At 37.0% G+C, this 24,854-nt stretch overlaps 1 protein-coding gene across 4 annotated transcripts in view; it reads left to right on the forward strand.

The window, feature by feature from the left end:
* Positions 1–413: 413 nt before the first annotated feature.
* The window catches only part of mta3 (metastasis associated 1 family, member 3), an 87,998-nt gene continuing 63,557 nt past the window's right edge, over positions 414–24,854 (forward strand). For 2 of the 4 annotated variants that reach the window (XM_022670337.2, XM_022670338.2), the window contains exons 1-6: positions 414–734; positions 4,325–4,392; positions 13,290–13,383; positions 18,516–18,642; positions 20,852–20,915; positions 22,186–22,303. In XM_022670337.2, coding sequence (XP_022526058.2) covers positions 707–734; positions 4,325–4,392; positions 13,290–13,383; positions 18,516–18,642; positions 20,852–20,915; positions 22,186–22,303 — 499 coding nt within the window. In that variant the 5' untranslated portion in view covers positions 414–706. The remainder of the gene's footprint in view (positions 735–4,324; positions 4,393–13,289; positions 13,384–18,515; positions 18,643–20,851; positions 20,916–22,185; positions 22,304–24,854) is intronic. The other 2 variants (XM_022670339.2, XM_022670340.2) reach the window with 2 other exon arrangements.

The following is a 24,854-nucleotide window of genomic DNA, read 5'->3' on the forward strand; positions in this document are numbered from 1 at the left end:
AATTTGTTGGAAATGTTGTCCGCAGTTTATAGAATAAAACAACAATGTTAAACCTATACTTATAAATAGGAAAATTAGAGAAATTGATTCAGAAACTGAGAAAGGACTCAGAAAGTCCACTCTGAATGGCTAAAAAAAAGTTGAATTCTCTTGAAATGCCACTGTGTACATATTTTTTTCTCATAATATTACAAGTCAACTTTTTTTTTATTTAATATATTTTTAAAAAGGGCCCTAAAATGCTTTCATATGTTTGGACAGATTTGGCCCTTAATAAATGAAAAATGTAGGTATGACAAAAAAAGCAAAAACAAAAGAATCTGTGAGGGGGGCAAAAACTTTTTCACACCACTCTCCTCCCCTCCTCCTCCTCTTCCTCCTCCCTCATGAGGAAGCTCCTCTCCCTCCCTCCCTCCTCCCTCTCTCTCCGTGAGTTACTGTATTGTACTGTGTACTAATCTTAGGAGGGGGGCTCCTCAACAAAACACACTGAAAAAAAGAAAAAGGAAAGAGGGGGGAACAGAAAGTAGCCTCCCGCTCATCTCGTGCTTCATTCACCCCCACCTCTGTAGCTGTAACTGTAACAGCGTATAACCTAGCTACCGCTTTTATTAGTCCGCTGTGCAGCACACCCGCTTTTTATTTAGGCCTTTATTTATTTATTTTAGTTTATGGTCTGGTTTTTTAACACTCCGGGAGGGCAGAAATGGCGGCCAACATGTACCGGGTCGGAGGTATGTCAGTCTGATCATTTCTGTTTAAAGGTAAAGTTTCAGCGTTTCTTCAGAGAAACGAGAAACGTGGGGGGGTTTAGGAGGAGTTGGACGTTTTGTAGATGTTTTAGAAAAGGGGTTGATAATGATTCATAGGTGTATTTTGGTGTTTGATGTGGATCAGGCCTCTAAAACTATGGTAGGCTAACTAGAGGAATGGTGGTGGAGAATCCAGTTGAATCCAGGTCCAGAAAGTGAAAATCCATTCCGGGATTGTATTCCAACTGCACGTGGAAGATAAGCTGCAGCTGAGCTTCCCAATGCAGTTGGAACAAAATCCCGGAGCGGATTTTCAATTTCTTGACCTGGATTCACCTGGATAGCTACTAACACCTCTGCAGGGATCTAGCTTGGCTAAGCTAGCTGAGGAGCTGCAGCAGAGCTGTTTGTGCAGTTGGAACAAAATCCTGGTCAGGATAAGGTTATAGCTAACCTAAAATAATGGATCTGGATTCAGCTAGCTAGCTAGATTAGCTGGTTAGCTAGCCAACCTACCACATCTGCAGGGATGGATTAAATTGAGATCGTTAGCTTAGCTAGCATAGCTAGCCAGCATGTCCAGGTAAATTCAGGTCCAGAAGCTAGCTTACTAGCCTAGCTAGCTAACTACTTTATGCTAGCTAATGCTAAATCCCCAGGTTTTTGTTCCGACTGCATGGGCTAGCTAACGTTAGCTACCTAGCTAGATAAGCTAGTTAGCATAGCAAGGCCATCATCACCATCACCTATGCTAAGCTAAGATAAGCTAAACTAGCTCTACTAGACACACTGGTTATCTATCAGACCTGGCGTCCAAAAATCGTTCCTCACAAATTAACCCGCACACTTTACAACCAAACTGGGCCCTAGTTTAAAAGTTAACAAATCCACCATAATTTATTGGACGGGTTATTTTATATTATCTATTTCTTTGTGACCGTTTCACCCCAGTTTCTGGCTCCCATCCATCCATTAACGCTAGTTTAACAACGTTAGCGTTAGGTTAGCTAGCTGAAATCGCCGCCGCCAAACAATTAAGCTGTAAAAAAGATTATATTTCAAGTTACAGGCTTTTATAAAACACATGCGAGGTTTAGTTAGTGTCTAAACACTCTGTACAATCTGCATTTTGTACCATTTAGTAGCACAAATTCGTTTAATAGGCGTTTTAAGTTGGGTTTTAAACGTGTGTTTGGCATCACCGTTCAGAGCAATTAGCCGGCTAACTACAGAAAATTGGCCGACATTGTTTCGTGGCGTAGGTTAGCAATAGGTGAAGCTGTGGCAGAATAAAACGAGGCTGGACATGAGCTGTGACAAACTATACTTAAGCTATATTACTTAGTTATGTTTAAAGCTTTAAAGTCTTTTAATAGTCTGAAAATGCGTAGAAACGAGTGCTTTCAGTTTCAGGCTCAGTGTATCGGAATGTGACTGTGATGGGCCCGTTTTATTAGGGATAATATGGAGCTAAAGTAGTTAGCTAGTTAGCTTATAAAGGTAGAAAATATAACTAGAATATTTCGACACTTGAAACCTTCCGATAGATAGATAGATAGATAGATAGATAGATAGATAGATAGATAGATAGATAGATATTCTGAAATTGCTGTAGACCAATGTACAGATATGGCAATGATACCTAACCTAATAATAATATACAACGTGTAACTACATAAGTTAAAAAAAAAAATAATAAAAAATCTGCAGTTATAATATAAGAACAATATACAACTATAAGAATATAATAAGAACTACAAGTGCAAGTAACTAAAGCTGTCAGTCCACTGTAAACAATAAGGGTGTCCCTAAAATAATATCACAATATCACTGCCCATGCAATTCCCTCACATTTCTAGGTAGGATAACCTACAGCTCTGGAAAAAATAAGAGACCACTTCAGTTCCTATTATTCAGTTGCTTTATTATTATTGTTTAAAATGTAAAATGAGAATTGTTGTTTTATTCTTTAAACTATGGCCAACATTTCTTCCAAATTCCAAATTAAAATATTGTCGTTTAATGCATTTATTTGCAAACAATGAGAAATGGCTGAAATACCAAAAAAGATGCAGAGCTTTCAGACCTCAAATAATGCGAAAAAAAGTTTATGTTCATAATGTTTAAGATTAAAAAAATCAATATTTGGTGAAATAACCCTGTTTTTTAATCACAGTTTTCATGCATCTTGGCATCATGTTCTCCTCCACCAGCTTTTGGATAAATGTATGCCTTTACTCCTGGTGCAAAAATTCAAGCAGTTCAGCTTGGTTTGGTGGCTTGTGATCATCCATCTTCCTCTTGATTATATTCCAGAGGTTTTCAATTTAGTAAAATCAAAGAAACTCATAATTTTTAAGTGGTCTCTTATTTTTTCCAGAGCTGTATTATACAGAAGATTTTCAAACAAAAATCTGTAAATCAAACAAACAAAACAATCCTGTATTTTTTTTCTAGAGCTGTATAGCTAATCTGGGCTCCGAGTGGACTAAGGCACTTCCAGTATGATTGGGAGATTGCCGTAGGTTCAAATCCCAGGCATGCAGCTTGCCATCAGCTGCTGGAGGCCTGAGAGAGCACAGTTGGCCTTGCTCTGTCTGGGTGGGTAGATGATGCTCTTTCCCCTCATCACTCCTAGGGTGATGTCAATCCGAACAAGGCTGCATCTGTGAGCTGATGTATCAGAACCGAGTCGCTGCGCTTTCCTCTGAGCGTGCTGTGATGCTACTTGGTAATGCTGCATCAGCAGCAGTTGGAAAAGAGATGGTGATTGACTTCACATGTGTTGGAGGAGGCATGTGCTAGTTCTCACCCTCCTTATGTTGAGGCATTGCTAGTGATGGGTCGTGATCAGTCGTGAAATTTCCTCAATACTTAATATTCTACAGCCAACTGTCAGAGATGGAAGCTTAGGGATTTGCAGTAACAGGTACTAAAATAACTAATTTACAGTATTCACATAGCAGAATGTTTAATGTTCTATTTCTGTGCATATTATGTGTTTATATCTGAATTCTGCTTTTTTCCTGTCTGTGTTCTGAAATCATAGGATCCTATAAACTGAGGGAACAGTTTATTAAACATCTCTGTACTTGTAACAAAGTTTGCGATATAATATTGAAAGAATCTCTGTGGTAGCAAAAACCCCCTTCTCATTCTCACAATATGGTTTTATATGTATTGAAATGAGATGAGTGCCATTCATAATCATAAGTAGAGTTTACTAAGATGACTACTATGTACTATGTGAGATGAGATGATTTTCTTTGGTATGTTATCATTAATATCACCATATATACAGTTCATGTTTCTGGTTTTAGTCACTACTAAACCACAGAGTCTCATCTTTGCACACTGTACTGTACTGTTTACTGAACACTGTGGAGTTCTGTCTTCAATCATAAGCATCGTAAAATCACACATTCTGATGGTGTAAGGAGGGCTTTAACTGTTGCTTTTTACAGATGCATGTGTCTGTTTCTGTTTACAGGTAATGTTATGAGTTTGTGCTTTTTGGGCTGATAAGCAGGCAGTGCAGAATTAAATGCCATCTCTGTTTTTTCTTGTTGCAGATTATGTCTTTTTCGAGAATTCTTCAAGCAATCCTTATCTGATCCGGAGAATAGAGGAACTGAATAAGGTACAGCACTATGGAGGGAATGGAAAGTAGCTGTTGTGGGTTGTTTTGGTTGTTTTCAGGAGTAAAGACTTAAAGTAAAACCAGAATCCAGGTAATTTCAGGACTTGGAAAATGACTTTTTAGTTGGTAGGGAATTTTGTCTGCAAGCTGTGTGAACTGTTTATATGCTGTAGCACAGGGGTTCTCAACTGGTCTTAGCCTGGAACCCACATGTTGTGATGGTCATCAAGTCGCGAACAACTTTTATAGAATACAAACCATAATTTAAACATATATATGCATGCAAAGGGAATTAAGAGTTTTTTTTTAAGAAACTGAGGGGAAACACGACAACTACATGTATAAAAATGACAATAAAATTAAATATTAAAACCGTACAAAATAAATAAGGCCACAAAATGAGATTTTTTCACTTCTCTGCATATCTTTGCATTCAGAGTACATTAGTAAGAAAAACTCTTTTTTTTCTCAATATATAAGCTGAATACAAAACCACATGAGCATTAATTATTTTTAATTTCTAATTATTTTATTTTTGGGTCCTGACCCACCAGTTGAGAATTACTTCTGTAGCAGATTCAGGCTTTATGAAGGGGGGGGGGGGGGGTGTTGCAAAGAGGGGGTGTGGCTAAAACTAAATGGGCATATATGGATAAAATAAATGCAAATTTAAGAATGGGAATGAGTTTTATAGACTTTGTGCCATAACTGACAACAATTTATACTGTTTTGTGCCATCAAATCAGGGCTCCAGACTTACATGGTCCCACCGTCCCTGGGACAGCAAAAATAGGGTTGGGATTAAAGCTCTTTTAGAAAACTTTCAGGATGAAGAATCTGTGATTTATAACCAGTTATGAGTTGTTTATGAGGAGGCTGCCTACTGGTTGAAATATGACTGGGCTTTCTTAATGTTTACTGCAGAGTCTATTTTACGGATAAAGTAGAGAGCCAATCAGCGTATAGTCCAGAATGTGCCAAAAAAATGACATAACTGTGGAAAAATACACAAATAAATACAACAGTGTAATAGTATAAAAATAAAAAATGGCTGATGGTCAGTTTGGGATGTCTACCAGAAAGCTTCGGGGTAGTCGTGAAAAAGTTAGTCTGGAGCCTAGATCAAATAGAGTTCATCCTAATGTTCATCACACTATACTGCACTTTTGGGCACTTTTTTTTTATTAAAGTAGCACCTTTCTGGGCCCTTCATCATATATTCTTGTCTGTAGGATAATCCTGTTTAGAACTACATACACAAAATACCTTCTCTCTGTAGAAAAAAGTCATTTTTTTGGACGGCATATAGTTAGGCTGGTGTAGTACTGCTATGGGACTTAATAATGGCACCATTTTCTACTAAAAAGGCTGAATGGCACCCATTCATTGGCTCTTATTAAGATACATTATCAAAATATCTTGATCTAGATGCTAATCGTAACGTCATCATATCTAGCAGGCACTTGTCACCACTTGTCACTTTTTGCCACTCCAGAGGGCGTTTTAGTGATGCTTTTATAGCCATTAGGGCACCAGGGGGGGGGTGGTTGCCCCCCTCTGCCCCTGCTTGAGTGCGCTAGTGTTTATACAAAGACTCCACAAATGATTCCCTTGCAGTCTGAGAAGATATTGTGTTCATTTTTCCACTAAAGCAAGAAAAACATGCTGTAAATTTAAGCGATGAAAGAAAAATGATACAAATGGTAACGATTACCATTTAGATGAGGTTTGTAAACATAACTAAGGTAAAATTCCTGCTTTTTGCTTTGCTTTGATTGGTGCACAGATTGTACAAAATTGGTATAGCCTATGTGAGTCATCTTTTTGATGGTCTTTTAAATTCAGAGATTTGATAAGTAATATTCTTGTCGTAAACACGGTGAATTAATTCCTGCATACTTAGTAAATGCCCCAGATACCCAGCTTAGCAGAATCTCTTTAGTCAGTGTTATTATATATTTTTTACCTCATATTTAGATTGTGCTCTGATTTAGATGCAAGAAAACAACTTCTTAGCTCTGAAAGTCTTCTGAAGTGAATTGATTCCAATGTTCTTCACATTTCTTATTAGTTTCTGATGATTTTTTCCTCCGTCTTTTCCATCATGTTTGTGCCTGAAAAGTCTGTAATATGATATACAGCAGCAGGTGTTAAAACGGTGGTTCCCGCAGCAACGGAAAGGTTACTTGGAGCACACCTGTACCTTGCCTCTAGCTGTGTATCCACAGTTATAATTATTCCTCTCCATTAGCTCATACATCCAGTACATGCTTCGCCCATTCATTCTAAACCATCAGAAAGTGAAGAGTATAGAGTGCTCTGACCTCAGCATGTCACGATAATTACATTATCATCTTAATTTAAGAAAAGTGGATGTGAACTCAATACATTATGCCACAGGTTTCTGTTGTTTACTTGCATTTTTGTTTACATACATATAAGAATACATATATCATCAATATTATAGCCAGTTGTGGAATGACCAATGCAATCAATCAATAAGCATGACAAAGTATGACAGTACCAGTCAAAAGGTTGGACACACATTCTCACTCAATGTTTTTCTTTTTTTACTTATTGAATTTAATTTATACAGTGTAGATTAATATTAAAGACAAAAAAATAGGTGACATATGGAGTTACATAGTAAACAATAGCACTAATGTCTTCAAAATGAAATTTACAATGCAAAAAATCATAACCAGAGAGAAAACACATAAAATGAGGTGTATTGTCAGATATATTGACAATAATATCTGTAGTATGCAATAATTGTAAGGAAAATATATTGTCCACAAAAAAGTGTATTGTGAGGTGCCTACTCATACATGTAAAAGATTTAATTTGCAGCCTGTCTGCATCTCATCCACTGCATGTGTAGAACATCATTTTTGCAGGGTTTTGTTACACACCACCACTAAATAAACAGCATGTATGTGTTTTCGTTTTGCTTTTTTTTAAGAAACAGAAATTGTTAAAAAAAAAGTATATTTTTTGTGTAGAAAAATAATTTGAGTATACTACTGCATCAAATTAAATATTAAAGATTTATGTAATATAAAACTTAGTATAAAAGTGTCATATATTCAGTCTAAATAAAACCTATAAACATTTTTCTATTTTATAAAGACCCTAATGTTTATTAAATAATAGTAATTCAAAATAAATAATTTAACAGAAATAAATGAAAGTGACAATAATTAAAAACAATACTACAGTAGATAAATACAGCATTTTAATACAGTAGTGAAGTAAAATAAAAAAATGCTCCAGTAGATACAGAAACAGTATTTTAGTAATTTAGTACAATAATGAAGTAAAAACAGATACAGCATTTTAGTACTTAAGTACAGTAGTGAAGTAAAAATAATACTCCAGTGGATACAGATACAGCATTTTAGTACTTAAGTACAGTAGTGAAGTAAAAATAATACTCCAGTAGATACAGATACAGCATTTTAGTACTTAAGTACAGTAGTGAAGTAGTTCTTCCTCATTACTATCCATCTCTCCACTCAGTTTTTTCCTACAAGGTCAAATATTCATAATGATTTCTGGGTGAATCTTTGGTGGCACTGTTCAAATATGTTGTCCACTGCAGTATCTGGGTCAGTCCTTCACATCATCTCGACTTAACGTTCATCTTTTGTCATGTCTGTCAAAACTGTGGATTCACTTGTCCAGCAGATGTAATTAGCTCACAGCGCAGACTGTTTGTGTGATTTTGATTGGTCTGTTCCTCATGCAAGCAGACCGATCATCGTCCTGTAAAGCCAGTGATGATTAGTGTTTGGCCGGGTGGGGGGAGGGGAGAGTAGAGTCTTTGATTAACCAATTAGAGGTGGGAGAATGGACCCTGTTGCTCTCATTAGACAATAGTGTGAAAAGCAGCAGGAGTCTTGACCTGTGTGAGCTTCCTCTCGTGGTGAATTAGAAGTGTGAAGATACTGGTCAGTAGATCATCATGTGGCCATCACATAACCGTCTCATCACACCACACAACACACAAGTCCAGACAGACTGAGGAGACTTTTCCTCCTCACCATTGAATTGCCTTAAGACTTGGATACACTACACGACTTTTAATGATGGAATGGACAATAAACAGACTTATTTTTAGGGCTGCAACTAATGACGATTTTTGTAGTCGACTAATCTGCCAAATATTCGTATAATTAGTCGATTAGTCACGATTATTTTTTTTCCATGCCCTCCGTTTGTATTACCTACTGGTGAGGACAGTTTTGCAGTACATTTTGATAGCTTGACATACCTGTATTAAACTTTGTAAAAATTACAAAGTATATTATAGAAAATATTCACACAGGCTGGAGATTCTTTCAGGAGATTCTAGGATACTTGTATCTAATTTTTTATTGTTTGTCTGTAAGAAAATAAAGTGTTTTTGTTTAAATAAAGTCTGTAGTTACTACAACATATAACTTAATTTTAACGGATTGGACAGAGTACAGTATCTCCCCAAAACCCTTTTTTATCTTGTGTGTGCTCTCTCTCTCTCTCTCATACTTTAATGACGCATCGTCAATGAAATAAATTCCACATCGACTATTTTTTATAGTCAACGTTGTCGAATACACCGACTAATCGTTGCAGCCCTATTTATTGTGACTTTATATTACACGGCACAACTGTTTTTAGCTGATCTGTACTAATATAGAGTAGGTTGTTCTGGAACCACCATACTGGGTCCCAAAACCATTTGTGCAGTACATTTTGGATAATTTTATTCCTGCACTCCTGGTGCAAAAATTTGAACAGTTTGGCTTGATTTGATGGCTTTGTGATCATCGATCTTCCTCTTGACCATATTCCAGAGATATTCAAAGAACAAAGAACAAACTAATCATGGTCTCATTTTTTTTTTTTCCAGAGCTGTATATTATACAGTGTTGGGCACGTTACTTTGAAAAAGTAATTAGTTATAGTTACTAGGGGTGGGCGATATGGCTCTAAAATAATATCACGATATTTCAGGGTGTTTTTGCCATAACGATATACTTGGCAAAATAGGAAAACAGAAAAATAATTAATTAATTTCAGGAATATGCAGCAAAAAATATTGCAGAATATTTTCATGCATGTAAACTGCAAACAAAAACTATAAACTAAAACAATTATAAAATAAATACACAGTAAATAATGGACTACTTTTAAGACGAACCATCCTTATTATCACAATATGGATTTTTAATATCATGATATTTCTGTGTCACGATATATTGTATACGATATAATATTGCCCACCCCTAATAGTTACTAGTTACTTCTCCAGAAAAGTAACTGAGTTACTAACTGAGTTACTCCACTATAAAAGTAACTAGTTATCAGTAAAAGTAACTATTGCTTTACTTTTGTGTTTCTCACCCTTGTAACCCCCACCCCTCGGCCCCCACCTTATCAGAGTGTGCTTCATAAGCCAGATGAATAGATTGCACGACAGCAAAGACAAGTACCTGCATACAGGTTTGTCCATGACAAATTTTTCGTTCGGGGACATAATGTGAACTCGACGTGAACATTTTAACCTTTGACATCAGTGAGCTTAAAATAGTGTCTGTATTTCCATCTGGAAAAGGCTGTTTTGCTACGAGTCCTCCTCACTCTTCATCTCTCGCTATGAGCTGTAAACACCCGCTACTATGCATGCACTCTAAACACCCACCCACCTGTTTTCTCTGAGTGGCTAAAGACGTAATCTTACTATACCTTAACCAATCATTGCTTAGGCGGTTATCTCATCCTCCCCTCCCTTGTGACCTACAGACAACGCACACACACTTGTGCCTTTGTCTGTATGCGCGAAGTAAAAAAAAAAAACATAAAAAAAAAGTTAATTGAGCGGCTAAAGTAACGTGCAGTAACGGGGTGTCGGAAATGGTAACAGCGTTATAGTTAGTCAGAGTAATTAGTTAGATTACTCGTTACTGAAAAAAGTAACGGCGTTAGTAACGTTCCAGTCACTGATATTTTAATATAGTGTACAGAATACAGTATTTCCCTAACACTTAGCCAGCTACTCTATCTAGCGTTAGTGATGTTAATGAAGGAGTTAATCCTGTTTAAACCCACCTTATCAAGCTTTCTGCAGTAGTTTAACCATCACAGGTAATATAGAAGTCAGTGTTTAAACTGTTATTTCACCAGATCCAGACTAGAGTATTGGGGAGTCAGATGTAATTTGTTTGTGTCATAGACTGTATATAGCTGGACAGATCATCGTCTCTCAAAAGTGAAGCCACCACAGGTCAGGCGCCCCCTGCTGTTCGGCTGCAGAAAGCTGTGTAACCCCACCCATCCCCATAGGTTTCAATGGCAAAACAGACAACGTTCAATCACGTTTTTTTCTAATATACTGTAATTCTACCTCCTTTATTTAAATGTAACAGCTAGTGTAACCTCTGCTTATATTGTTACATTTTTATATCCCCACAGAATTCGGTTTTTAACACTTTATTCAGCTCTATTCAAAAAAGGTGTGGTTATGGTAAAAGGGCTGCTTGTGGGCGGGACCAATAACAGACCGTCAGCTCCGCTCCGCCCCGCTCTGCAGTCTGTGACCGCGAGGCAGCCCTCAGGGGTGGGGTTATTTAAATGAGTAGGTTGCTATCCACAGTCTTTCTCCCTCCTCTGGTCTCTACTGCGCAGAATCGGGTATCAGGATCGCCAACATGGCGGAAGATTTTGGCTTCATTTTCATTGAATGAATGGGAACGGCGACACGGCGTCCATCTTTTTTTACAGTCTCTGGTTTGTGTTCAATAAATTACCATTTTTCTCTCGCGCTGCAAGTCCCGCCCACACTGAAACCTCACTGACCGAATAAGCATAAGGTGAGGCCAATCAGGAAGCTTTGTTTCTCACGATGTGTGTGCGTCTTCCTCACTCACCCCTTTTTTTTGCGCTCTTTCTCTTCACTCTTTCTCTCTCTCTCTCTCTCTATATATATATCACATATTAACGACGCATTGACAGTTAAATTACGTGTCGATAATTTTTTAGTCGACGTTGCAGTTCTAGCCGGGAGTGAGTGATTATGTATAAATCTTAGATACCCTCTTTTCCATTCTTATTTTTTCTTTTTCTTTCGTAAAGATTTTTTTTTTTTTTTTGGATTAGTTTTTAATTTTCCATGGTGATACATACATCTAATCTATATAATAAACAATAAGCACAATGCCTTTTTTACAATAACACCAGATTCAAAGACAATCCAAACCAAAACGCCCAAGTTAAGAGGAATAAGCTTATAAAATAAAATAAAGTAATATAACATAAAATAAAATAAATTATAGGATCAGTCTAGTGTAGAATAAAGTCCTAGATAAATTATTTCAACCACAATTTCAACAAAAAACAACGTTTAGACCATCATAGTGGTTGTAGGCAGAGCACGTTTTTTTTTTTTTTTTTTTTTTTTTTTTACCAAATTTCATAGAATTTGTGCCCCTTTTCCATTCTTTTGAGGTATATGGTGGCAACAGATAGAAGGTCACAGCCAGTGATTTTTGAAGCGTTATGCACTGCCTTCTCTAGCTGGTCCCTCTCATAGGCAGTTATGTTAATATACCACACCTGTATCAGATTACGCAAATTCATGTAAAGGCGTTGATCGCACTACTGAGAAACCCAATGATGGTATGCAGGTTAGGGGTGTGCCATATAATATCATACGCGATAGTATTGCCAACTTTTTTGAATATCGTGCCCAAATATCAACCACCCCTAATTATCACATCAGGGTACTAATTTTTTGCAGTTTTTAGCAAAAGGTAGATTCACACTGTTCTCATTTCTCATTAAATCTATACTAGAGACAGATTATATCTGTTCAGTATCATTTATTTTACTTTAATCCTGGATATATATTGAGATATTTGCAGTGTTAGTATCATGACATTCTGGATCATTGACTTCTGTTACAAATCTGATAAATTCTTGTATATTTGTTTTTAAACATCTCAGTTAGGGGTGTGCCAATAGCAAATCTTATACAATATTTAAATGTAATATTCATTCTGTTGCAGTAGTGTATTCTTTAAATATTTATGTTTTAATTGAATGTTTTGTCATATCGCCACGAATATCGCAATCGCAAAAATACCATGAAATATCGTGATATTATTTTAGGGCCATATCGCCCACCCCTAAAGCAGGTTTTAGATTTAACGTGCATGTAGACACACTCACTGTTACATGTCACAATTAGCATTGTGACATTAATGTCATGCTTTAGCAGCATCACGCTCGCACTTTGAGGGATGGGTAGCCACAATCTGCAACCCCTGGGACCCCTGGGACCAGCAGTCATGGCCTATGAGCTAGGCATCTAATAAACTCACTCTAACTAAAGGAATAAACTGATGCATTTGTGTACTTTTAAAGCAGCACTAGGTAGGATTTCCTTGATTTTTTAAAAATCTTTTTAAAGAAGTAAAATTACAGCTTGAAACTCACTGCAGCGCTGCACTGAGGTGTAATAGGAGGAATAGCAGTGCTCTCGTGTCTGTACCGGAGCTCCTCTGAGCTCAAACCAGACTCTGTAAGTTTTCTGAGGCTGCCGCGACCAACGCTCGCGAGAACTGCGACCTGCTTTCCGACCTTTAGTTATAACAGTTCTACAAGAACTACTGGTTCATTCTTTACAAACTCTACAGACTGTTTACAGGTCTAGTATTCGAGTATTGTGGCTTTTCAGTAAATATTAACTGTTTTCTTTAAAACCCAAATTAAATCTTAATTTATGTTGCTTTACTCATCTTTACATATGTTTCTTGTGGTACATTGTGAAGCTAATGAAGGTGTGAAGGAATGAGATGTGTGTTGTTTTAAGTGTGATGTTACATCCTGGTGCTGACCTTGTGTTTCTCTGTTTGCAGACGGCGAGTGGCAATGTGGAAGCGAAGGTGGTCTGTTTCTACAGGAGAAGGGATATCTCACAGAGCCTCATCCAGCTGGCAGACAAGCATGCAAGTGAGTAAGATTGTATAAAACTACAGTTACAGAAAAATTAAGAGACTTCAGTTTCTGAATCAGTTTCTCTGATTTTGCTATTTATAGGTTTATGTTTGAGTAAAATGAACATTGTTGTTTTATTCTATAAACTACAGACAACATTTATCCAAAATTCCAAATAAAATATATTATCAATTAGAGCATTTATTAGCAGAAAAGGCTATAAGCAATGGCTAAAATAACAAAAAAATGCAGAGCTTTCAGACGTCAAATAATGCAAAAAAAAAAAAAACAAGTTCATATTCATAAAGTTTTAAGAGTTCAGAAATCAATATTTGTCGGAATAACCCTGGTTTTTATCACAGTTTTCATCATGCATCTTGGCATCATGTTCTTCTCCACCAGTCTTACACACTGCTTTTGGATAACTTTATGCCTTTACTCCTGGTGCAAAACATTCAAGCAGTTCAGCTTGGTTCAGTTTGGCTTGTGATCATCTATCTTCCTCTTGCTTATATTCCAGAGGTTTTCAATTTGAAAAAATCTAAGAAACTCATCATTTATTGGTTTCTTGTTTTTTTTTTTTTCAGAATTGTATGTAGTCTAGCATCCCTTTGACAAGTTTTAGAGCTTGTAGATGTTTGTTGTAGCCACCCAACAGTCTTTTAGTTTTAACTTGGGGGATAATTCACTGATTGTACTCTGAAAAAGGCATCTAGTACTGAGAGATTCTTATTCAAGAGAGATCTTGAATTGGCTGCTGTTTTAAAGTCTGTTCAGATTTGTTAGATCTGTATCTCTGTAAAGCTGCATTGTGACATCGTTTGTTGTAAAAAGAGCTATGTAAATAAATTAGAATTTGCATTGATGTTTGTTTGCACCTTTAAAGTTTTGTCCATATTGCATTTTGTGCATATCGGAAGTGGTCAAAAATATGTCAACTCTTGTGTTTATGAATATGGCCTGATTACTGGTGCCAGACAGGCTGGTTTTAGGATTTCAGTTTCTGATGCTTTCTTGGATTTTTATGCACAGTGTTCTCTATAATTTATTAGGATTTAGCTTAAAGCTCCACTAGGCAGGATTGAGATTTTGTGCCCGTGGACTCCCCCTACAGTTGTAGAGTGTAATAAATGTTTCAGGAGGATTAGTTTCTCTTTCTCGTTTTCTGGCTTTCACAGACATATTCGGTCTCTTTCCAGCTTCTGCCAGAGTGTCTGTATGTTATTTTGTAAAGAATGAACCAGTAGTCCTTGTAGAACTGTTAGAACTAAAGGTCGGAAAGCAGGTCGCAGTTCTCGCGAGCGTTGGTCGCAGCCGCCTCGGAAAACTTACAGAGTCTGGTTTGAGCTCAGAGGAGCTCCGGCACAGACACGAGAGCACCGCTATTCCTCCTATTACACCTCAATGGAGCGCTGCAGTGAGTTTCAAGCTGTAATTTCACTTCTTTAAAAAGAGAAGAACTCAACGAAATCCTACCTAGTGCTACTTTAAGTTCTGCAGGCAAATGATTGCCAAAACCCAAACCCCTATTTAAATGCGTCTCTTGTGAACATTTATGCTGATGTTTCTAAAAAATAATAATAATAATAAATCAGCTTTCAGCTGATAGTAGTAGTTTTGTCCTTTTTTTTTCCTTGTATTTTTTCAGTTAGTCAGTTAGCCAACGATTACTTCTGCCATGTCCTCCATCACTAAAAGAAACATAGAAACAGCTGAACAGTTGAGATTTAAAAGCCATTAACTGTCCAGATAATTTATAAAAGTGGAAAGTTCTGATATTTAGTGGGTAAATATGTAATCTGTTGTGTTTGAGCACTTTCTGAGAGACAGACAAAGTTAAGAGTAAACTGTGTGAATTAGCCATTTACCCATCTCCCATTGCGTTTCTGTCGCCAGCACTTTGTGTAATGCGGTACTGTTACAAATGAATGATTAGTCAATAATGAAATTTGTAGTCGACAAATTGAAATAATTGACATTGTCGATTATATTGACTAATCGTTTCAGCCTTACAATATTTCAGCAAACCCTAGACGTGTCAAAGAACGTCTAGCGGAGAATTTGTGAAAAGGCTGAAGTTGAAAAGGGTATGGATTCTACAAATGTGTAGTGATCTAAAACACCCCAGAAAGAATCCCCATGGACTACCTTAAGAGACATAAACTGAAGCTTTTGCAGTGGGCGTCCCCATTATCCAGACCATTTCATTTTTTTTCTCCCAGTTTATCTGGCCAGTTTTCCCACCCATTCAGCTGCTTGCTGAATCACTAGTGATGCCTCAACACAAGCACACGCCTTCTCCGATACTGATGCAGCATTATAGAGTAGCCAATGCACTCGGAGGAAAACGCAGCAACTCTTTCTCTTTCGGGGCTCTGGCAGCTGACAGGCTGCATGACTGGGATTCGAACCAGCAAGCTCCCAATAATAGTGTCAGTGCCTTAGTCCGCTGGACCACTCGGAGCCCCGGAACATCAACGTCTTTTCATTGTTATAAAGGACAGAGTGTCTGTCATTTAGCATTAGTCTGAAACATGCAGTAGGCTGTGTAGACTTTTTCACACAACTATAACAGATATATTCATTTGCAAAAAAACAGGGTGTAATGAATAGGCCAATGGGTGATCACTAGGGGTGAGCGATATGGCCCTAAAATAATATCACGATATTTCATGGTATTTTCGCAATAACGATACTCTTGTCGATATGACGGTGTAAAAAAATAAAAAATTCTCTACCTCTGCATAAAGGAGCGCACCTGAAGAAGCCAATTTCCAATTAATGGCTTGGGACCTGCCTGATTTCACATCTAGAGGCTGCTTAAGGCAGTGGGGATAAAGTTGTTGGGTTGAAGTTAATTTTTTATTAGTTCTGGTTATTGGCAGGTCTTGAATAATGCAGCCAAATATGCGTTCTTGAACATACCGTCTTTGTTCGGTCCACCACTCTCCACCACTATGCTGTAGTGGACACTAGGGCTGCAACTACTGATTATTTTGGTAGTCGACTAATATGATGATTATTTTTTCGATTAGTCGTTTAGTCATCGATTATTTCTGCCATGTCCTCCGTCTCTAAAAACGATAGAAACATCTGAACATGAGACTTAAAAGGCATTTAAATGCCTAGATGTTGATGACACTAAGTTGAGACCATAAACTGTATATAGCTGGACAGAGCATCGTCTCTCAAAAGTGAAGCCACCACAGGTCGGGCGCCCCCTGCTGTTCGGTTTCAGAAAGCCGTTTAACCCCACCCACCCCATAGGTTTCAATGGCAAAACAGAACAAATTCGATCCCGTTTTTTTCTAATATACTGTAATTTTACCTCCTTTATTTAAATGCAACAGCCAGTGTAACCTCTGCTTATATTGTTAAATTTTATATCCCCACAGAATTCGTTTTTTAAAACGTTATTCAGCTCTATTCAAAACAGGGTGTGGTTATTGTAAAAGGGCTGCTTGTGGGCGGGACCAATAACAGACCTTCAGCTCTGCTCCGCTCCGCTCTGCAGCCTGTGACCGCGAGGCAGTCCTCAGGGGCGGAGTTATTTAATTGAGTAGCTGTCTCTCCACAGTCTTTCTCCCTCCTCTGGACTCTACTGCGCAGACTCGGGTATCAGGATCGCCAACATGGCGGAAGATTTTTGCTTCATTTTCATTGAATGAATGGGAACGGCGACACGGCGTCCATCTTTTTTACAGTCTCTGGTTGAGACTAAAAGTTAAGTGTAAACTGTGTGAGTGAGACATTTACCCACCTCCCATTGGGCTTTTGTCCCCAGCACTTTGTGTAACGCTGTACTGTTACAAATTAATGAAAGCAGCGAGTGGGTCCTCTAGCTCCTGTGTGTCTTTTACACTCTCCGGTGCGCCGTTTCCAGTCGCCATACTCAGCCTATGTGCTGATATCTAAACTTCTCAAGGCAGGCCAAGTCAGTAGTAAGTTGCTAAAAAAAACTGTGCTACGGCTACACTTTCCAGGTTCAGCACTTCTGTGAACATTATGTTCATTGGTTCCAAAAGTCTCCTATAGACTGCCTGAACCCGTGAATTTGCGTGAACCGAACTGTGACCCCCATACCGTGACTGTTTGTAAAAAATACACGTACCGTTACACCCCTAGTTACAAGGCTATGTTTAAAGAATAGCACATGTCTGTTTTTGCAAAGTGTGTGTGTGTGTGTGTGTGTGTGTGTGTGTGTCAGTCAGCAGGGGCTCCTCTTATCCCCAGAGTTGTTAATACCAGACAGCCATAATTGGTTGCCGGGGTTTCCTAATCCATGTTTCAGGGGCCTAAGACTGCCTAAACAATTGACACTGACAAGCCAGACAGAGTGCACTGGCATCTTTTGGATGCCTTGCTTTGTACAAGATTCATTTAGGATTGTTTGCTTTTGGATATATATTTGGTGGGCTTCTTTCTCTATAGCATTTTATCTCTGCTTAACTCTGCTATATTTGGTGATGTTGTTTTGTTTTGCTAAACAGTAGAAGATATTTATTATATGTGATACTACAGTAATAAAAATTAGAGTGGTAATTTATCGTTGTTATTATTATTATAATTATTATTAACATTATATATAATAAATGGTTATATATCACAATCTTAATGATGTAAAAACAGTGCTTTCACCATAAGTATATGTATACTTTCAGCAGGATTTCCAAAATGGGCTTATATATTTGGTATATATATTTGGATTTTCTGAATTCTTAAAACTTTATGAATATGAACTTGTTTTCTTTTCATTATTTGAGGTCTGAAAGCTCTGCATCTTTTTTGTTATTTCAGTCATTTCTCTTTTTTGTGCAAATAAATGTTCTAAATGAAAATACTTTTATTTGGAATTTGGGAGAAACTGCTACCAGAAACAACAATGTTCATGTTACTCAAACATATACATATAAACAGCAAAATCAGAGAAACTGATTCAGAAACTAAAGTACTCTCTTGTTTTCTTCACAGAGCTGTATATACATATATAGGTACTACACAAGTGTGCATTGGCCCATTTGTGTCAGCAGTTGTGTATGTGTATATGTGTAAACATGTCTATATTGCATTATTTATTTTATTATTGTCCAGCACTTGTACATTCAGATTCTGTCCCCACTAAAACGTGTGTGTGTGTGTGTGTACAGAGGACCTGGAGGAGGAGAAGGAAAGCCCTACAGAGCCAGACCTCAGTGAGAAACAGAAACACCAGCTCCGACACAGAGAGCTCTTTCTGTCCCGTCAGTATGAATCACTCCCTGCTACACACATCAGGTAAGCATCTTCACGCTACGAGTGTACCACACCATATCGTACACTTTAATATTGTTATAATTATATAATACAAAATATCTATGTCGTGATAAAATTGATTGTTTGAAAGTAGACTATTTTGTATTTGTTTCGCTATTTACTTTGAAGTGTTTATTTTTTTGTGTAATTGTTTATATTACAATATGGGCAATATGGTAGTCTTATATCGCAATATTTAAGAGACATTTTGTCAATAGAAAATATTAATCTCCATACACATGCATGTTCACAGCCAGAATGCATCAAAATTAGTGACAGATCACTAAAAAAAAATCTTCAAATTCTTTCCTTTACAGTGATATTTCAGTGGTATTTATTTACAATATACTACTATTCAATCCAGTTAAACTTAACTAATAATGTCCCCTGTAATGAGATGTACAGTTGGGTTAGTGTTCTTTAAGCATATATCCCTATATCCTTCTTTAAGGATATCTTTATATCCTTAGTATGTTTAAAACATAGAGTTTACTTTGATTGGAGTTCGACCATATATCAATATCAGTATTTTATTGGATGTGATACATTTTTTTATCGTCTAGCAGATATCAGTACTTAAAGAACACTCTAACTCTAACTCTAACACACTAACTGTACATTTCATTACAGAGAGTGTAGAAATCCTGTTTAAAATCCTGTTTAAATGAATGATTTGCAGTAAAAAGTCAATAAGAATCTCTGTGTGTTTGTCTGTGTGTTAAACATGATATATATTGTGATATAATATTTTTACCCCTGTTGTCCAGATTTATGAGGGTAGTGGTTTTTATACTGTTTATACCGTTCGTATCGATATTGAAATTATATTGTGTTGACCCCAAATAAGAAATATATGTTGTTTGTGTGCGTGTGTGTGAATTAATTAATATATTTATTTTTGCCATATCGCCATTTCCTAATCATTATATAATATATGTATATATTTTTATATTGCAACTGTTTTTATTTAGTTTTTGTTTTTTTTACGCATAGACAATAGACAGAAGAGGACAGATTAAAACTGGTATACTAAAATGGAAATACCAAGAGAGTGCAGATCTGTCTTCAAAGATAATGTGCTACCTAGAAGAACCTAAAGTATATTTTATTTTTTGTTTTATAATTCTGCATGTTTTCTTTTATAGCTGTAATATAATCTTCAATATTAAATTTACAATGTAAACAAAAATAATAATAATAAAAAGAAAGAAAACACAATGAATAAGGGGAGGTATGTCCAAATTTTGACTGGTACTGTACATATCACAAAAAAAAAAAAAAAAACTGAAATATTGGTATTGTGATGTTATTTTAGGGTCTGTTTCATTCACACCAGCTCTCTTGTACAGTCTGTGTGCATTGTCAGCATATGGCCTCCGTGTGAGGGAAGGTGTTGCTGTGATTAAGTTTAGGCCGTCTGAGCCAGGCTGCCAACATTAACCTGCCACCTATATCCTCTATAGCCTGTGTTCTCTGTTCTCCAGCTGCCAGCAGCTCTAGTGCTGCAGAGCAGGTCCCTCTGAGGCTTTAGTGATAAATGCATTAGCGGCACGGAGCTAAAAGTCTGAGCTTTTAATCAGCAGCCGACTGCGTGAGCTGGGTGAGGTTAGCTGAGACCTGCTGTTTGCTCCTAGATTGGCATTGCCCTCTAAAGAAAGACCAAAGTCTATTATTTTTCTTTGTCTTTCTTTAATGTTGTAAATTCTTTTTTTTTTTTTTTGTCTTTACTTTTTGAGAAATTGAGTCATCATGGCAGGCTTTTAACTGATAAATGGGTAATTGGTGTCTCATAGATTGCCAGAGCCGAGAAGGCATGATTTAGAGACCGCGGAGATCTCTGTACTGCAGATATTAGAGGCAGCACCCACGAATGGACGTTTATTCCATTGTAGAAGCAGAATGGGGACTCGTCTCTTTCCCGTATCACCTCTCACCTCTTTCTCTTTTCTCACTTTTTCCCACTCTGGTCTTGTCGCTTTCACACTCTCACCCTTTTTTCAGTAATCTTGCACCTCACATTACCCTCCTCCTCCTCCTCTTCCTCCTCCTCTTTCTCCTGCTGCTGTTGCTTCTCCTAGGCTGGTGTTAGGGGGTAGGGCTGTGTGAAGGGAGGAGAAGTACAGGGGATATTTAAGCTTCTGATTTTGATTTTGAACGTATGTAATTTTTTTTTTTTCTCTCTTTTTCTCAGGGGGAAGTGCAGCGTGGCCCTGTTAAACGAGACCGAGTCAGTACTCTCCTATCTGGACAAAGAGGTACCCGGACACTGGCTCCTGTAGCTGGAGGAAGAAGCAATGGAAATATTGTAGCTGTACTGTAGGGATGGGGGAAATTTTTGATTATTAGATCTCGATTCACAAAAGCCAAAAACCGATTCGGACCTTCCAACACGTACACATTTTGCGTAATGGCTACGGATTTTGACCTCCTCAAGTCGAGTAAAGTAGTTTTATTGTCAATACTGCATATGTATAGAACATAGAGAATTGAAATTGCTCTCAAACTCAGTGACCTAGCATATTACAATACTGTCATTCAAAAAGCATTAAAACTCTATATCTAATCTCTGTTAATACTGTATACATATGCAGACCAAACACAGATTAAACCAGCTTCAGATATACAGCTCTGAAAAAAAATAGACCACTTAATAATGATGAGTTTCTTTGATTTTTACCAAATAAAAAAAACTCTGAAATGTAATCAAGAGGAAGATGGATGATCACAAGCCATCAAACCAAACTGAACTGCTTGAATTTTTCCCCAGGAGTGTAAAGAATAAAGTTACCCAAAAGTAGTGTGTAAGACTGGTGGAGGAGAACATACCAGGATGCATGAAAACTGTGATTAAAAACCAGGATTATTCCACCAAATATTGATTTCTGAACTTGTTTTCTTTGCATTGTTTGAGGTCTGAAAGCTCTGCATCTTTTTTTGTTATTTCAACCGTTTCTCATTTTCTGCAAATAAATGCTTTAAATTACAATATTTTTATTTGGAATTTGGGAGGAATTTGTCTGTAGTTTATAGAATAAAACAGCAATGTTCTTTTTACTGAAACATAAACTTATAATCAGCAAAATCAGAAAAACTGATTCAGGAACTGAAGTGGTCATAACATTTATAATGACCTTCTTATTTCTTTTTTCTTGTAGCTGGTTTTAATTTTGTGGATGAAGCTTTCCTAACCACTACCCGAACAACACAGTAAATAGGAATAGTCACAAGGGGCCTATTAAAAAGTAGAATTCAATATGGATAATTACAGATACTTTATTTTAAATGTACCTAGCAGTCATGCAATGAGGAAAAAGAAATTCTGTATAGAAAACGAAAAGTTGCATCAAGATGCACAATATTCATTGTATTAATCTCACTGTAGACCTCTGAAGCCTAATCAAAACGAATCGTAAGGTGCCTAGAAATTCCCACCCCTACTGTACAGAGTAAACAGAATATCACAGACCAGCTGCTGCAGTTTTTCCTGTATTTAATTTTCCGTCTCCCTCCCCATTTCTCTCTCAGGACACCTTTTTCTACTCGCTGGTGTATGACCCTACACAGAAGACTCTGCTGGCAGACAAGGGGGAGATACGGGTTGGTCCGCGCTTTCAGGCAGATGTTCCTGAGATGCTACAGGAAGGTAAGCAGAACACACATGCAATACTTTATAAGCATCCACCACCTACTAACTGACATCCTACTGACTACAGCACAATTACATTAGCTTCTGTAGCTACAGCATCCTTTAATATCGACCACTTGAAACCAAAATATTGGAAATCTAAGCTTACTGTAAATAAAGAGAAGCTCTTCACTCACCCAAGTTAATAGTTTTTAGGGGAGGTATATGTGTAGATTAATATCCATTACCTACCCATTTTTTCTCCCCAAATTAGCTAGGCTGATTGTCCCACTCATTCAGCTGCTACTCAGCTACTGTATATGTTCCCTGTATATTCCTGTAGATGCCTTGTGCTGATTCACATCACTCTAGAAGTGATGAGGGGAAAGAGTTTCATCTACCCACCCAGAGAGAGCAAGGTCCACTGTGCTCTCTCAGGGCTCCGGTAGCCAAAGGCAAGCTGCATAACTTGGATTCGAACCAGCGATTAGGCATTTCTCAGAATTCGTACGGTCATGGAAAAACCTACAAAAGTCATGGAATTTGAAAATGGCAATTTCCAGGCCTGGATACGTTTTGGAAAAATAAAAATACCCAGACAGTTTTGGAAAAGTCATGGAAATTTGGTCTATAAATCTTTGTGTTTCCTTTTATCAACTGAGAAAATCTGTTTTGAGCTAACAAATACATCAGCTCCGATTTAATTCAGTAATTTAGCTCTACACAATTGAGCTCTCAGAATTTGACATATATTTTATTATTAAACATCGCGTGTCAGCATTTTTATCGGATTTAGACCTACTATAATCAATGTTAATTATTGTTTTAGTTGATTTTTGTTTTTATTGCCTCTGTCTGTACTGTTTTAAAAATGTTATAGTCATGAAAATTTGCCGTGGAGGCACGAAAATGTATCGGTTAAAACGTGGATGAACTCTGATTTTCTTTTTAGAACATCACCATCACCTAACAAAGTACTGGTGCCTGATAATGTGTGTTATAATGTTAGATTCTCTGCCTGAGCCAGACCCGGTGGCCATCCAAACCTGGCAGAGATTTCCCAGTTTTAATGCTCTACTAATAAAATGTGGGGTTTAAATCTGGCTCGGTCTCTTTATGGCAGTTTATGGGGCGGGCCGGGTTGTTCTTGGACAGAATGTTCTAAAGTTTAAGTATGGTCAGGGGAAAAAGCTCCACATAAAAAAGAACCAGACCAGAAAAACTAACAACTAGTTTAAAAATGCCCTAATGAAATGTCACTTGGATGAAACCCCAATTTATCTGGTTTGTAAAGTTTATGCGTCTCCTCTGTTTAAGCTTTATTCTGTATAGAAATGCTTAAAAGTAGTTCTATATCGTACATGTATAAAGTCATTTTTTGCAAATATGATTGACCAGTTTTATTGTGTGTAGAATAAATATATTTGCCTAATCCATAAATTCCTAAACTGTACCTCTTCAGGGTTCGTACGGTCTTGAAAAACCTGGAAAAGTCATGGAATTTTAAAATATTTTTTTTCCAGGCCTGGATAAGTTTTGGGAAAAAAAGTCCTGAAAATTTGGTCTATAAAGCTTTGTTGCCGTTAATCGACGGAGAAAATCTATTTTGAGCTAACAAAATACATCAGCTCTGAGTTAATCTAACACAATGGAGCTCTCAGGATCTGACACACATTTTTTTTATTTAACATTGTGTGTCATTCTTTTTATCAGATTCATTTTAGACCTACTATATTATGTCAATTTTGATTATAGTATTGGTTGATTTTTGTTTTTATTGCTCCTGACTGTACTGTTTTAAAAATTGTGTAGTCATGAAAATTTGCTATGGAGGCATGAAATCAATTTACTAGTTTTATTGTGTGTAGAATAATCATATTGGTGTAATCCTGCATAGATTTGTAAACTGTACCTATTGTATCTTTTTTTTTCCTCTTTGAATCACATATTAATATGACAGTCGTTTTTTTTTTTTTATTCACATTGTGGTTTACATTTACTATGTGATGCATCCTTTACATTTGTATACAACAGTCAGAGCCAAGAAATAAATAAAAAAAAATTATAAAAAATTAAATATGAGAACAACCAAATCTTAGGTAGAACATGGAGTGCAGTTGAAAATTACACAAATGAGGGGCATTTCTGGGAAATATACTTCAAATTTCTTAAAATGTGTCATTATGAAGCCTGACTGAGAAAGTTTTTCTTTTTCTTGTATAGATTTCATAAATTGTATCATACCAATTCCTTATTGATGGTGTTTCAGATTTAAGCAATATTTTTTTTCCTCGCAGCTACGCTGAGTGTACAAAATAAATACTTAGGTTGAATGTAAAAGCCCTAAAAGAAGTTATTTCCAATTTAAAGTAAGTTCTGACCCAAATATGATTTCTACTTCTGTGTAGATCTGTGTAGTTCTCCTTCCAGAAGGTCTTTATCTTTGGGCAGGCCAGAAACAAATGATAACGAGTTGTCCCCCTGTCACAGGGGGACGTAGGGCCCTCGCACAACAGCGCAAATCGTACCGGGCCAAACCGAGAAACCGGTGAAAGTAATTTTGAGGTCT

This window comes from Astyanax mexicanus, chromosome 15 (genome assembly GCF_023375975.1).
Source record: "Astyanax mexicanus isolate ESR-SI-001 chromosome 15, AstMex3_surface, whole genome shotgun sequence".
In the NCBI taxonomy this organism is placed as follows: Eukaryota; Metazoa; Chordata; class Actinopteri; order Characiformes; family Acestrorhamphidae; genus Astyanax; species Astyanax mexicanus.